General features: G+C 44.9%; 2 protein-coding genes across 2 annotated transcripts; both read right to left on the bottom strand.

Moving 5' to 3' along the window:
- Positions 1-1,277: 1,277 nt before the first annotated feature.
- LOC115405165 (protein disulfide-isomerase TMX3-like) lies at positions 1,278-5,630 on the bottom strand. Its single transcript, XM_030114650.1, has 16 exons — positions 5,497-5,630; positions 4,782-4,839; positions 4,651-4,693; positions 4,250-4,373; positions 4,102-4,147; positions 3,439-3,519; positions 3,228-3,327; positions 3,065-3,142; positions 2,644-2,710; positions 2,441-2,539; positions 2,207-2,261; positions 2,045-2,098; positions 1,916-1,972; positions 1,703-1,832; positions 1,563-1,631; positions 1,278-1,484 (listed from the first exon to the last, which is right to left on the bottom strand). The coding sequence occupies exons 1-16, from the start codon at positions 5,528-5,530 to the stop codon at positions 1,320-1,322; spliced, it is 1,260 nt and encodes a 419-aa protein (XP_029970510.1). The 5' UTR covers positions 5,531-5,630; the 3' UTR covers positions 1,278-1,319.
- Positions 5,631-6,163: 533 nt separating this feature from the next.
- On the bottom strand, positions 6,164-7,714 carry opn4.1 (opsin 4.1). The gene has a single exon (XM_030114648.1). The coding sequence runs from the start codon at positions 7,703-7,705 to the stop codon at positions 6,281-6,283; it is 1,425 nt and encodes a 474-aa protein (XP_029970508.1). The 5' UTR covers positions 7,706-7,714; the 3' UTR covers positions 6,164-6,280.
- Between the last annotated feature and the right edge of the window lie 4,601 nt (positions 7,715-12,315).

The raw sequence follows: 12,315 nt of genomic DNA, 5'->3' as shown, positions 1-12,315 counted from the left end.
GCCACACACAGCCCAATGTGGACTGGATTGGTAAAATAGTGCCAAAAATAACCTTTAAGTTTATACTTTAATGTTTTTATTAGTTGTGGTACAGGCTATGCATTTGGAAAAATGTATTTTTCAATGTCTGAATAATTAGTACCAAAAATTGCTACAATCTCAACATAAAGCCAATTTCAATGATGTAACCGTGAAATGTTCAAAAAACACCTGCAACTGTTGCATTTTGAAAGATTTTGCAAAGAGAATATTCACTTCAGAGATTATACATGTACATTTCAGTGAACTACGGTTGAATTCCAATGGCCTGTTACCACTGCAAGTTCCGGAAAGTTGTTACAAGGGTCAAGGAACCCCACAGAGTTCTTCAAAGATGGAGCTAGAAGAGTTAAGCTAGGGGTGTCCTGTCCTGATGTCCTGCATGTTTTAGGCCTCTACCAGCTATTACGCTTTTGTACAACTTTGATGAGGAAATCAACGATGTTGTTCAGGGGTGCTGGAGTCGAGAGACAACTAAAACATGCAACAAAGTGCGTACTTGTTCTAGTTGTTCATCGAATACATTCCAAAATGTCAAGCAAAACTCTGTAACCTTAAAACTATGGAACAGGATATTCTTGTCATATTGGATGTACAGTAAATGATGTTCGTTATTACTGAGCCATGACACTGATGGTGCAAACACAGGAGGCACTGTGAAGGTAAACTTTCCTGTGGGTTTTTTTTTAATCTCTTATTTTCTCAGGATTCAGGGAATCTGTTGCCTTCTGCTGCTCTGTACTGCTGATTAATCAGACTGTCAATCATCAATGCAGCAGGCCCCGTATCAAATCCTCTTTATCAATGCGTGTTGTGCAGTGAACAGCTGGAAGCCTGGAGTGAACATAATTACACCACATCTGCAAGACTGAAGTCCTACACGTGACGCATGTTCCGTGACGAAAGGCATCGATGTAGTAGCATTCTTCTGAAGAAGTTCACGTCACGTTGTGATCTGTATTGCTTCACCAGACGCTGTACAATCCGCCGCCCCACCTGTGGCGATTTGACCTGTCAGGATTTTGAAGTTGCTGGAAAGATTTTCAATCTACAAGTTTGTTGAAGTATTTATTTATTCAAATTTTTTGCCGAGAATTTGTTCGGTTGTTGAAATGAAAACTACTGACGGCCACACGGTTAACTGACAGACGAGTTTCTAACTCTGAGTCTTCAGAACATTTTTCTCTTGCAGCCACTGACTCAAGATTGAATTCTCGGTCTCAGGTGTCGTCTCAAATTGCAGTTGCCGTCCTCTTGATCCCCATCATCAGTCCAACCTCTTATTGGTTTTTGCGGCGCTGTAATGCCCCGTCGTCGTCGTCGTCGTCATCCTCACCAGCAGCCTCTTTTCTGGCCAGACAGCAGAGGTAAACGAGGAAGAGCACAATACAGGTCGGGAAGGAAAACAGAATGCAGCCCAACAGAGGTGCATCCGTGAACAGCGGCTGGAGAGGACGACAGTAAAGGACGGTCAGTGAACTGTGAGTCGCAGACTTAAAATAACAATACCACTGATGACTTACTATCACAGTGGTTTTCACATCGTAAACGAAGCGTTTGACTCGCTGAACCACGCCGTTTCCTCCCTGACTCTGAGACAAAGACAAAACCTTCAGAAACATGGATGTGTTGACTGACTCCGGATGAACCGGATGAGACTTACCTCCACGCTTCCATTCAAGACGCCGTTCAGGAAGTCCAGCAGGTGGCGCTCCGTCTCGATGGATGCGGCAGGCAGGAAGTAGCCGTCATTTGTCAGATTCACCACAATAAATGAGGGCACAGTGGCTTCACTGCTGACGACAATGAAAAACATCAACAATGTCTTATAGGTGTTGTGCTATTAGAGATAAGCACAGGAGTAGAAGAAACTCACGTCATCAACAAACCCGTGATGAAATCAGTGTCCTCCATGTATCCGAAGCAGAAATCCCTGAAAGAGGAGAAAGTGGTAAGATTGACGCACAGATTCACGCAAAATCAGTCAAACTCTTAGAAGGCCTACCTGCTGTAGGTGTCTTTGTGCTCTGCAGCCACTTTCTCCACTAGATTCTTGTACCTGAACAGGTGACAGACACATATATTTATGGACACATAATTGGATGATCACACAGGTGAGGTATGGTCGAATGCAAAATGTTTGTCAAGAATGACGGATGACTGTTACCTGAGACTTTCATCACACATGTATCGTTTAACCAGAGCCAACATCACCAGTTTACCTGTACCAAAGAGGAAACATCACCTAATATGAGCAGCGTCAAAGTTCTCTGATGAACCACAGCTTGTCAAAGCTGCCTTTTATCAGCAACTTTCTTTATCTTGACAACAAGCAGCAGTGCTGTGCGTAATATTTGTACTTGTCTCATATTTGTCTGCCTCCTATAGTGGCTGTATTTACCTGACTCTCCCATGGCGTATAGAGTGTAGCTGTCGAGATGAAAGAAGTTCGGGAATCGTTCTCTGTTGATCCACGACTTAAGGTCACCATCCTGTTCCTCTGCAATACAGTGAAACACTGGTTGGATTCCTTTCAGACTGATCAGAATTCATCCAACTACAGGAATTGTGCGGCTTGAAAACATATTCGACCAATTGTCTCACCATTGTAGGTAACAAAGGTTCCATCTTTAAAAATGACCACAGCTGGTAGAAAAGGCAGAGACACCGCCTGCAACGCAAACCGATGTTGATCAGACACAAACACACACTGCAGGCTGAAGGTAAATACAGACACTAAAACTGACTGGTGCCAAATCTGACACTGAAACCACAAAACAGGCTATCTATGGACATTGACGGTAGCTGCAGACACTAGGGTTGAGGTAACCCTAACCCTAACCCTAAGACACAACGATAATATCTATAGACATTAAAATGGAACGGCAATAACTACAGATGCTGAAACAGACCGATACCAGGTACAGACAGGCTGACACTGAAAACAACTGACAATCATTACAGAAACAAACACAGTGACATTATCGACTGACACTGAAGGAGACGGATATCGACACTTCTGAACCTTGGGCAGTACGTCTCTTGAGGCAGAGAAGAAGTAGGCGTGAATAATCAGCTCTTCAGCCACTGACGTGAAATTTCCCTGAAAGTAAATACATATAGTGAATTTCAGTGTGCATTTGTGTGTGTCTTAGTGCGTGTGTATGTGTGAATGTGTGTTTGTGTACCTTCAGTTCTGAAGTGGCCCCCACGTAAACAATCATAACATCGTGCAGGCTCATGGCGTGCAGGAAGAGCTGAGGGGTGCTCAGAGATCGAACCAGTGGCCTGAACAACACAGACTGAATGTCACTGCCATGCAGCTTTTATATCATACTTCCGTATCACCTCACGTCTCTTCAGCGTTACTGCTTCGAGTCGGCCTCTGTCTGGACTCACCCTGCTATTCTGTTTGCAAAGTCCATGATGTCATCTTTGGTTCTTGGTCCAGGATAGTTATACTTGACTTCCTTCTTTAACCTGAGGAAAAACGTTACCAGAATCTGACACGTTGTCATGTAACACACCACTGACACATTGATCATCATGCAGCCCGTAATTCAGTGTGACATGACCTACATACATCCCTCCCATGCAAATCACTGGAGTACACAGCCCTGTATAATGTCAATGTCATGCATAACTATATATCACCGTAATACAGCTGTCTGTAACACATTAACCCATGATGAACACGTCACTGCAGCATGCCACTGAACATGTCACCAACATGACTGTTTATTAGCGCTGTAACAAACAAATGTGATGCACAACTTTGTAATAAATCACTGTAGCAAAAAACTAACATGTCACTGTGAATGTAACTAATATACAACTGACTGATTCATTGTATTGTGACCCTCTGTCACACAACACACTGACACATGAACTCAACCCTAAGCTGTGATACAGAACTTCAATGAGACATTCTGTCAAATGATTAAAACACAACAGCATAATGTCACAGGAACACGACAACATGACATTTTCAAATGTCACAATTCCAAATTATAACATCTTCTGTGATTGGTTAATGTGCGGTGATGTGACAGTGAGGATTACATGAGAATAGCTGGATAAGTTCTGACCCGGAACTCTTTGGACAACGCTGCATGAAAAAACAAAAACAAGAATCAACGGTGAACATGTTTTTAATTAAAACGTACTCAGTGCTAGCATTTTCAATATATATTTATATTCTGTCGCTGACCCGTGTACACGCTGGCGTCCGATTTGCCGACACGGACAGGAGAACCGAGACTCCGGAGATCTGATCCGATCTGGTGCCAAACGGGATCCAACTGTTTACAGAACGAACACCAGGGGGCGTAAAACTGTACGAGACAGTAGAGTTAGTACACACATTAATCGCACAACAAACACATACAATAATATTGAATTGTGACTAGAGTTGGGGTTAGGGTTTGGGGATAGCATAGAAGGAGGAACGTCCTCAAAGAGCTTGAGCCACCTTTCCAGAAATGCAAAGTAATTTCCCTGACCCCCAGATATTTTTTCTGCAGCTCCAACGCCCTTTATGCTACCGGGCACCCTCCAGGGGAAGCCCGCCCCAAACCTCAAAAATCACTAGTCTAGAATAAATGAACGTACTTTGATGAGCCAGATGTCATCAGGTTGTTTTGTCTCTAGGAAGCTGAGGAGCAATAGGATTGGTTAGTGGTACAGTGTTCACTTCAACCCAGTGAAGCCAAGTCAAATCAGGTTAAGACAATAGTACTCACGAATCATCGAGCTCCTCTACAAAGGCCGACACACTCAGCGCTGACCAAAGCAACAGCGCTAAGAACAAACAGGTGAAAGGTCAGGATCCGCTTACTGAATCTTAAGACACAGTCCTTGTTAGAACAGCCAAAATGTTTAAGCACAACTAATAATGTGGAAGAGAACCATGAGGCACGATGGAAAATTCTGGATTAAGGAGGAAGTAAACCTCTAGTATCTGTAGCTGTTTGCTGAACTCTCAACCTGATGGTTTTTAAGGTAACGTAATGTGATGCTACCAGAACAATGGCTCTCTAATTGGCTGCGATTAGTTTGATCAAATCAAGAGGAAGACTGCCAGATACGTATATCCGTTCCTAATCTGGAAGGATTAAGCTGCCGGAGGTCTGATGTACAAAACCAGCAATAAACTATTTAAAGTCAATTTAATATTTTCCAGATCATCAGAGAAATCAAAAAACCTGCTCCAAGTTTCTCATGCCTATTTGATTTCAAGTGACACTGAAGCTCAGAGAACAGCAGTGATGTTTCAACAGAGCACGTGTTTGACAGTCAGAGCAATAGACCCACGTGTATGTGTGTGTGTGTGTCTGTGTGTGAGTGTGAGTGTGTTCCTCAACTCTACCAACCCAGGATACTTTGAGTTGTATGTTAATCTGGCTCAGAGGGCCCTTAATAAAACAACATTTGAGTTTAGTTTGGCGTGAGACGTACCTGAGAGCAGAAACGTGTTTCTCTTGTCCGACATGTTGACTGAAGATGGATTAGCGGCACAGTTAATCTGCTAACTGCTAACAAACTGAACACACCGCTAATCTGACAGATTACCAGGCTCTCTGTTCAATTCAGCAAAACTTTATTCACAGCAAATTCTCTTGAACAGTGTCAGCACAGGAGACAGGGCTGAGATTCAATCTGCAGGAGGAGGGATGCAGCCAGGAGGAGGCAGCAAAAGACTGAAGTGATGGACAGCCGAGACAACAAAGAGGGTGGAAGAAAGATAGTGCTTTTCAGCTTGTTTGGGTTGCAGCTGCCACACAGAAGGGAGACGTCTATTTGAGCATGTGCTAAAGCAGTCAGTTGCTGATTTCAGTTGAGACTTGCGGTTTCAGGTCTTTGCAGTGCAACAGATGAGAAATAGACACTAAGTTATTCTCGTGAACTGATGAGTCATCAAGAGTTCATTATCAGACTTAAATCAATCAAAAGTCATTTCTGAAGCTGGAAATGTCCTACAAATGAAATTCATGTCTAAACAGAACTTAATCATGAAAAACAACCATTCTGGGGTTCAGCATTCAGCTTCAGTATCAAGTCTAAGTTGTATTATTATTAATGAAAAATTCATTCAAAGCTCTAAATCCACTGTGAGAAGCATAACAGTAAAGACTCTATGCAAAGCAGGAACGTCAGCAAAAGTCCAACTTTGATGTATTTCTTCTTCTGTTGTTTTTCTGGGAGTCGCTGTTGAGGACAGAGCCAGTTGTGCAACAGGGGGTCACAGAGGAAGCAGCAGTGGTTTGGCCTCAGTTGCAGCATCTTTGTCAGTTGAGTCATTGTCGATGGTTCCTTTCTGCTGGCTCGGCTGGGTGAAGTGCTGTGGCTCAGCGGTGACCTGTGTGGACACTTGCCGGTTTAAGGCGGTCGATCCGGCGCTCGATCCATCGGCTTCGCTCTCTGTCCAGCAGGACTCACTGTCAGACGCAGAGGACAGCCGGCTCTTCCCCCACTGGCCGTTGGTCCGGGCTCTGGCACTGAGTCGAACTGCCGGTGAGCCCGTCAGAGTCGTACGGCGAGACGACGCCGCACTCGAGCTGTAAGATGAACGGAGATCCTTCTCCTTTAGCCGCAACACAGTGCGCAGAAGTGGGATATAACGACCAATGGCAGCTCGGTATTTTGGATGTGTGAGGGCGTAGATGATGGGGTTGTGGATGGCGGAGGCCTTGGCAATGAGGGCCGGAACTGAGTTCATGTAGGGAGTGAGCAGATGGGCATAGCCCGCAGTGGCAGTCAGGGCAACCACAGAATATGGTGACCAGGAAATAATAAACAACAAGATGACTCCCAAAGCAACTTTAGCCAATCGCCACTCACTCCTCAGACGCTCGTAAGCCTTACTCGTCTCTCCGCTGCTTAGCTGCTGCACCTCTTGACCAGCTTGCCGCACCGCCCGGAAGATGGCAAAGTAGCACCCAGCAATGAGAGCAAGTGGGACGAAGAAAACACAGACGAAGAGCAGGATGGTGTAGGTGCGCACCGAAGCCGTGAAACTCATGTAGTCCCAACTGCAGGATGTCTGAAGTCCCTCAGGGACATAAGCACTCCACCCAAAGAACGGCGGCAAACTCCAGCCCAGGGAGTACAGCCACACCCCAACCATCACCATCAAGACCCGCTGGCGACTCATCCCGCCCATCAGCGCCAGTGGCTGTGTGATGGCCAGGCAGCGGTCCACCGCAATGGCAGTCAACGTCATCATGGAGGTGATTCCAAACAGAGCTCCACAGAAAGCGTACAGCTCGCACGCCAGTTCACCAAACACCCAGCGACGGTGCAGGCTGGCCACGAAGAAGACGGGAGACTGCGTTAAAGACATCAGGAAGTCAGCCGTCGCCAGGTTGACCACCAGTAGGTTGCTGGGCGAGCGCAGAGTCCGGCTGCGACAGAACACATAAATAACCATAGCATTACCGAGCATGCCTGTCACCCCCACCAAAAGGATGACCGCGCCGATGATGTAGTGGGCATGGTCAGGGACGTCCACGGTGGGGAAAAGGTTGGGCTGCAGGTGAGTGCTGTGTGTGGGAGCAAGGCCGGACGTGTGAAGCAGCTTGGAGGTCCTGAAGTGATGATGGTGGCCCGTGCAGTTCTCTCCCAAAGAGCAGGGAGGCGAAGCCCTGCTGGGGTGGAGGCGACTCATCCCTGCCGGTTTGATGCAGGCTGGATGGAGGACTCTTGGATGCTGGCTGAGTTTAGAGCAGATATTCCCCAGATGTTGACAGGATGTCAACTTTATCTCATCCACATGCGAGTGATGAGTGATGACAGACTGCGCTGGATTCAGGCTGAAGGCTGGTTGAAGGTCAGGGTCTTGGGAGATTGTCAGCTGGTTTTTCGCTCCTTGCCTGCAGATTGTCGGGTAAATGGTGGATGTCAGTCGGCTTGTGGCTGGATATTGGCTGATTCAAGCAGCTCAAGCTGTATCTGCTGTCTCTCTGAAGCGGTTTTCAATCTGCTGCTGCTCTTTATGTTGGTCTGATCAATTGATGACGCAGGATTATTGAGTTGACAGCATACTGCTCCATTAACTCCCAGCACTCAAAGAACAAATCAACATCTGGGCCAGATGTGACCCGATTGCTGCAGGTTAATGTGATTTCGCCAAAGGTTAATGAGCTCGCAACCCTTAAAAAAGCATGAAAAGTGATGCCATGGGTCACAGTGTGAGTAGAATTAAATGAATTACCTAAACCATATCACTAGAATAGACCATAGGAGCCAACGAGTTAACCCCCAGGGTTTTTCTCAGAGCACAATTCAATTCATCAAACAAAAGCTTTTCTGGAGGCCCATAATGACTTACCCAGAGGAATTAACAGTAGCACCATCAGCTAAACATGAGTGGATAAAAATGAAACCTCACCAATTAATGACAGTAGCAAAAAAAGAACTAACCAAACACTAATTTCAACAAATATATTCTCCATGATTACCTCAGCTTTCAGCTTAATATTTACATTTTTGTTTTAGATTATAGTGACATTAAGTTGTATTGATATGAAGAAGGTACATAGTCAATAGTCAAATAAACAAAGAAACATAATGGATATAGCTTTTTTTTACTTTGATGTGTTTGATGGGTGTTGAAGGAATATAATAATAATAATAATAATGCATTGGTTTTATATAGCGCTTTACATTGCATTATTCATTCACGCCATACTCGGTGGTGGTAAGCTACTACTGTAGCCACAGCTGCCCTGGGGCAGACTGACGGAAGCGAGGCTGCCAATCTGCGCCATCGGCCCCTCTGACCACCACCAACCATTCACTCTCACAACTTTCATACTAGGCAACGTGGGTGAAGTGTCTTGCCCAAGGACACAACGACAGTTTTACGCCTGCAGGAGCAGGGATCGAACTGCCAACCTTCCGGGTATAAGACTACCTGCTCTACCAACTGAGCTACTATCGCCCCGATATAAGTTTGAATAGATACTGTTCAGATGGTAAATAAGTTCAACAAGTTTTAAGGATGTGGAAAACAGGCATGGTTGCTGCCGATCATGCATTTGACAAATTGGATAAGTAGTGATCAGTTGACTGACAGGCCGGATGAGTGTTGGTCTGGTGTTGTCCAGCCAAGAATCAAAAATTGGAAAACTACTAATTAGATGTAGCCTAAAGTGTAGGACAACAACTGATTCAGCATTGGAGCACTGATCAGGTAACGGGATGTGAGACAGGTGACTCTGTGCAAGACAAGTGAAACAGCTGCTGATCAGAAAAGTGCTCATGATCTGATCAGTGCGGATCATTTTTTTGTGGAGAGGTGTTGATCAGACGTTGGACAACAGCTGATCTAACATTGGAGGTACTGATCAGGTGTTGCATGATTGACGCAGGCACATGATCAGGTGTTGGACAGGCATGGATCCGGCGTGAGGCAGGTTTAACAGGTGCTAATCCATTTTTGAGGTTATTGAGGAGGCCTGTTAATAATACGGATTTGGTCATGTTGAAAATGTTGGATAAGTGTAGTTCAGGCGTTAGGAAAGTTGCTTGGGTTGTTTTGATTCCTTGTTGGGTAAATCTGGAACAGTTACTGGTCAGGTGTGAGGGGGTCTGGTGAGCTGTTTCCAGCTGAAATGTGGGGCGGCAGACATTGACTTGTTCACAAAGGAAGCTGCCTTTCCTCCCATAATTGACCAGGAGTCGACAGCCTGAGGAGCTTTCCATCCAATTGATCCATCCATTAATTGATCAGTGAGTAGAAAGGTGGGAGAAGTGTCTCCATAACGACAGTCCTCCAGAGTCTGTTTCTGTCTCTGAAACAAGTCAGTCAGTCCAGGATGTCTGTCTCTTGTGTCGAGGTGAACAGGATGTGAGACGTCAGGGAGGCGGAGCTGCAGTCCGTCTGAAGGTTCTTGTCTTTGCAAGTTTCCCCATCATCCCTGTGAAACCACGCAGAAGTTGAGGAGATGCGGACGGATGACAGAGCTGCAGACAGACGTCAGTTCCTACGCTCGCTCTAAGACCAAAAACACAAGATACAAACATTACATGAAATATTGTCAAAGGCTTGAGCAATATGATGAACAGGATTTAGAATTATTGTCGGGCTGTAATTAAAGCCAACGCTCACCGTCTGCCTGTGGGGTCGTCCGGTTGGGTCCGTGTCTGTGCAGCCGGGGTCAGGTCGTACATGATGGTCTCAGTGTTTGCCAAACAGAAACCGTTTGACATCATGACCTCTGCAGAGAAACAGCTTCTTATCAGTATGTCTCCAAACACAGAATCAGCACCAACACATTCAAGAAAAACCAATTAAAGAAGGTCCTGAAGCAAGACCTCGATCTAAGACATGTCTTTCTGCATCCAGATCATAGAGCATCTTCCTTCCTCTTAATGATGGAACTTCATCAAACATCCAGATCATAGAGCATCTTCCTCTAACAGATAGGACTTAAGATGAAATAATTAAGTGAACCTGTCAATAGTCTCACCCTCACAGTGTTCGATCTGAAGTACTCTACAACCTCTTGTCTAGTGATCCCACTGTGGGGAGAAGTACTCAGTAACTTCAAATAACTGTCTATTTTATAACACTGAGTGAACCATTAGTCCTGTGTTTGATCATTGAACTGACCTGACAAAGCGACTGGACTCTTCAGGACACCAGGTTCTGGTGTATCCTGAGTGATGCTTTGGACCTCTTCCTGTATTTCTGTTTGGCGCTCTGCTTCTATAGTTGTCTGAATCTCTTCCTCCGCTATGGTTTGGAGCTCCTCCTGTATGAATGTCTGGACCTCTTCCTGGATTGTCGTTTGGCCCTCCTGCTCCTGCCGATCTACAGCACATGGTTGAAAGAAGTCCAGCACGGCTTCAGACTGAGAAAACTGAAATGCAGAGCAGAGGAAAAGCTTGTTCAGTCGAGACAGTGAAAAGAAGCATTGTATTTTACAACAAATCACAGTTGATTCAACAGATTATGTTAATTTGTGTATTAGAGAAGGATACACTGGAAAAAAAATCACAGAAGAGTGAAGCAGAATGTGTTGTGGATCTAAATATCTAAATGCAGCTGCCGGCTGTGGCTCGGTTGATAGAGAGACTTTCAGTTGGAAAGCTGCAAGTTTAATTTCCCATCTCCCACTGTCCACATGTCAAAGTATCCTTGAGCAAGGCACTAAAGAACAAACTGCCCCAACAGATGGAATGATCATCTTGCATGGCTGTTGCCTCCATTTGTGTGAGGATCGCTCATGCTGTGAAAAAGCATTTTATAAGTGAAAACCATTAAACATGGGAGAACAGTGGTTCCCAGCATGAGTTGTTGCCTGCTTTGAGGACATCAAAATTGGATTTTCCTAAATGTTATTGAGCAGACAGCATCTGCTTTTCAGTGATTGTTCATGTTGGATCTTGTAACTTCACAGGACTCAGACAAATTCCTAAAATAAAAGCTCCGAGGTAACAGAGGATGGGAACCATGGTACGATTCTGTACTGACAGGGTAAAGAACAGGCGAGGTGATGAACTACCTTTTGCGGCAGGTTGATGATGGTCTTCAAAAGTCTGTTGAGTTCCAAAACTTTTATTTCAGGATCTGAACTGTGCTCTGATGCTTTGACTGCCAAAAGGCCTGTAAAAGAAGAAGAAGAAAAAAAAATGACAGCACTACAGCTCACTAACACTTTTACAACCACAGCTTAGAATAATGCCAGCTGACTTATTGACATAGACTATTTAGAGGCTGCTCAGAATCACTGGGAAGAGTATTAGTTGGAGAGTAAAAGTACGACTTTTACCAGCAGTGGCAGCGGTACTACTGACTTTTGATTTACTCCTGGTTCTGATATTCTTACTTCTATTCTGAGAAATACGGCTGTTCACAACATTACAAAAACTGCTGAAACTTCTGCTTTTGATTCTCAGAAACTGCTCTGGTAATGGAAATACACTGACTGCTCAGAGAACACCTGGTCCAACTGAATCTAAACAGCGCTGATATTCAGAAAACTACTGAAATAAATGAAACTCCCGCTGTGAAACCAATAGAGCTGTTGTATAAAGGACCACTGGTTCAAATATAACAGCACACCTACGACTACTGAAACTTAACTGATTCCAACAATAGAATCTAATACTTCTTCTTTTCGGAGGATTAAAGGTCACTCTGACACTGTTGCAACTGCTGCTTTTTACCCTTCAAAGTCCCACTTAACTAATGATACTTGTGCAGTTTAAAGTCCCACTGGTGCCGCTGAGGCCACTCCCGAAGCAGCTGACGGGGCTGATACCGGCGGC

This window comes from Salarias fasciatus, chromosome 18 (genome assembly GCF_902148845.1).
Source record: "Salarias fasciatus chromosome 18, fSalaFa1.1, whole genome shotgun sequence".
NCBI classification, from domain to species: Eukaryota; Metazoa; Chordata; class Actinopteri; order Blenniiformes; family Blenniidae; genus Salarias; species Salarias fasciatus.
This window is presented reverse-complemented; position numbering and strand designations above follow the sequence as displayed.

Bases quoted from the DNA above. Each gene is read 5' to 3' on its own strand.
- LOC115405165 (XM_030114650.1), bottom strand. From the start codon at position 5,530: ATGTCGGACAAGAGAAACACGTTTCTGCTCTCAG. The intron at 4,148-4,249 runs GTCAGCGACAGA...TTTTTCATGCAG, and splicing joins GGACGCCAGCGTGTACACGG to CGTTGTCCAAAGAGTTCCGG. The intron at 1,833-1,915 runs GTGAGTTTCTTC...TGTCGTCAGCAG, and splicing joins ATCACGGGTTTGTTGATGAC to TGAAGCCACTGTGCCCTCAT.
- opn4.1 (XM_030114648.1), bottom strand. From the start codon at position 7,705: ATGAGTCGCCTCCACCCCAGCAGGGCTTCGCCTCCCTGCTCTTTGGGA.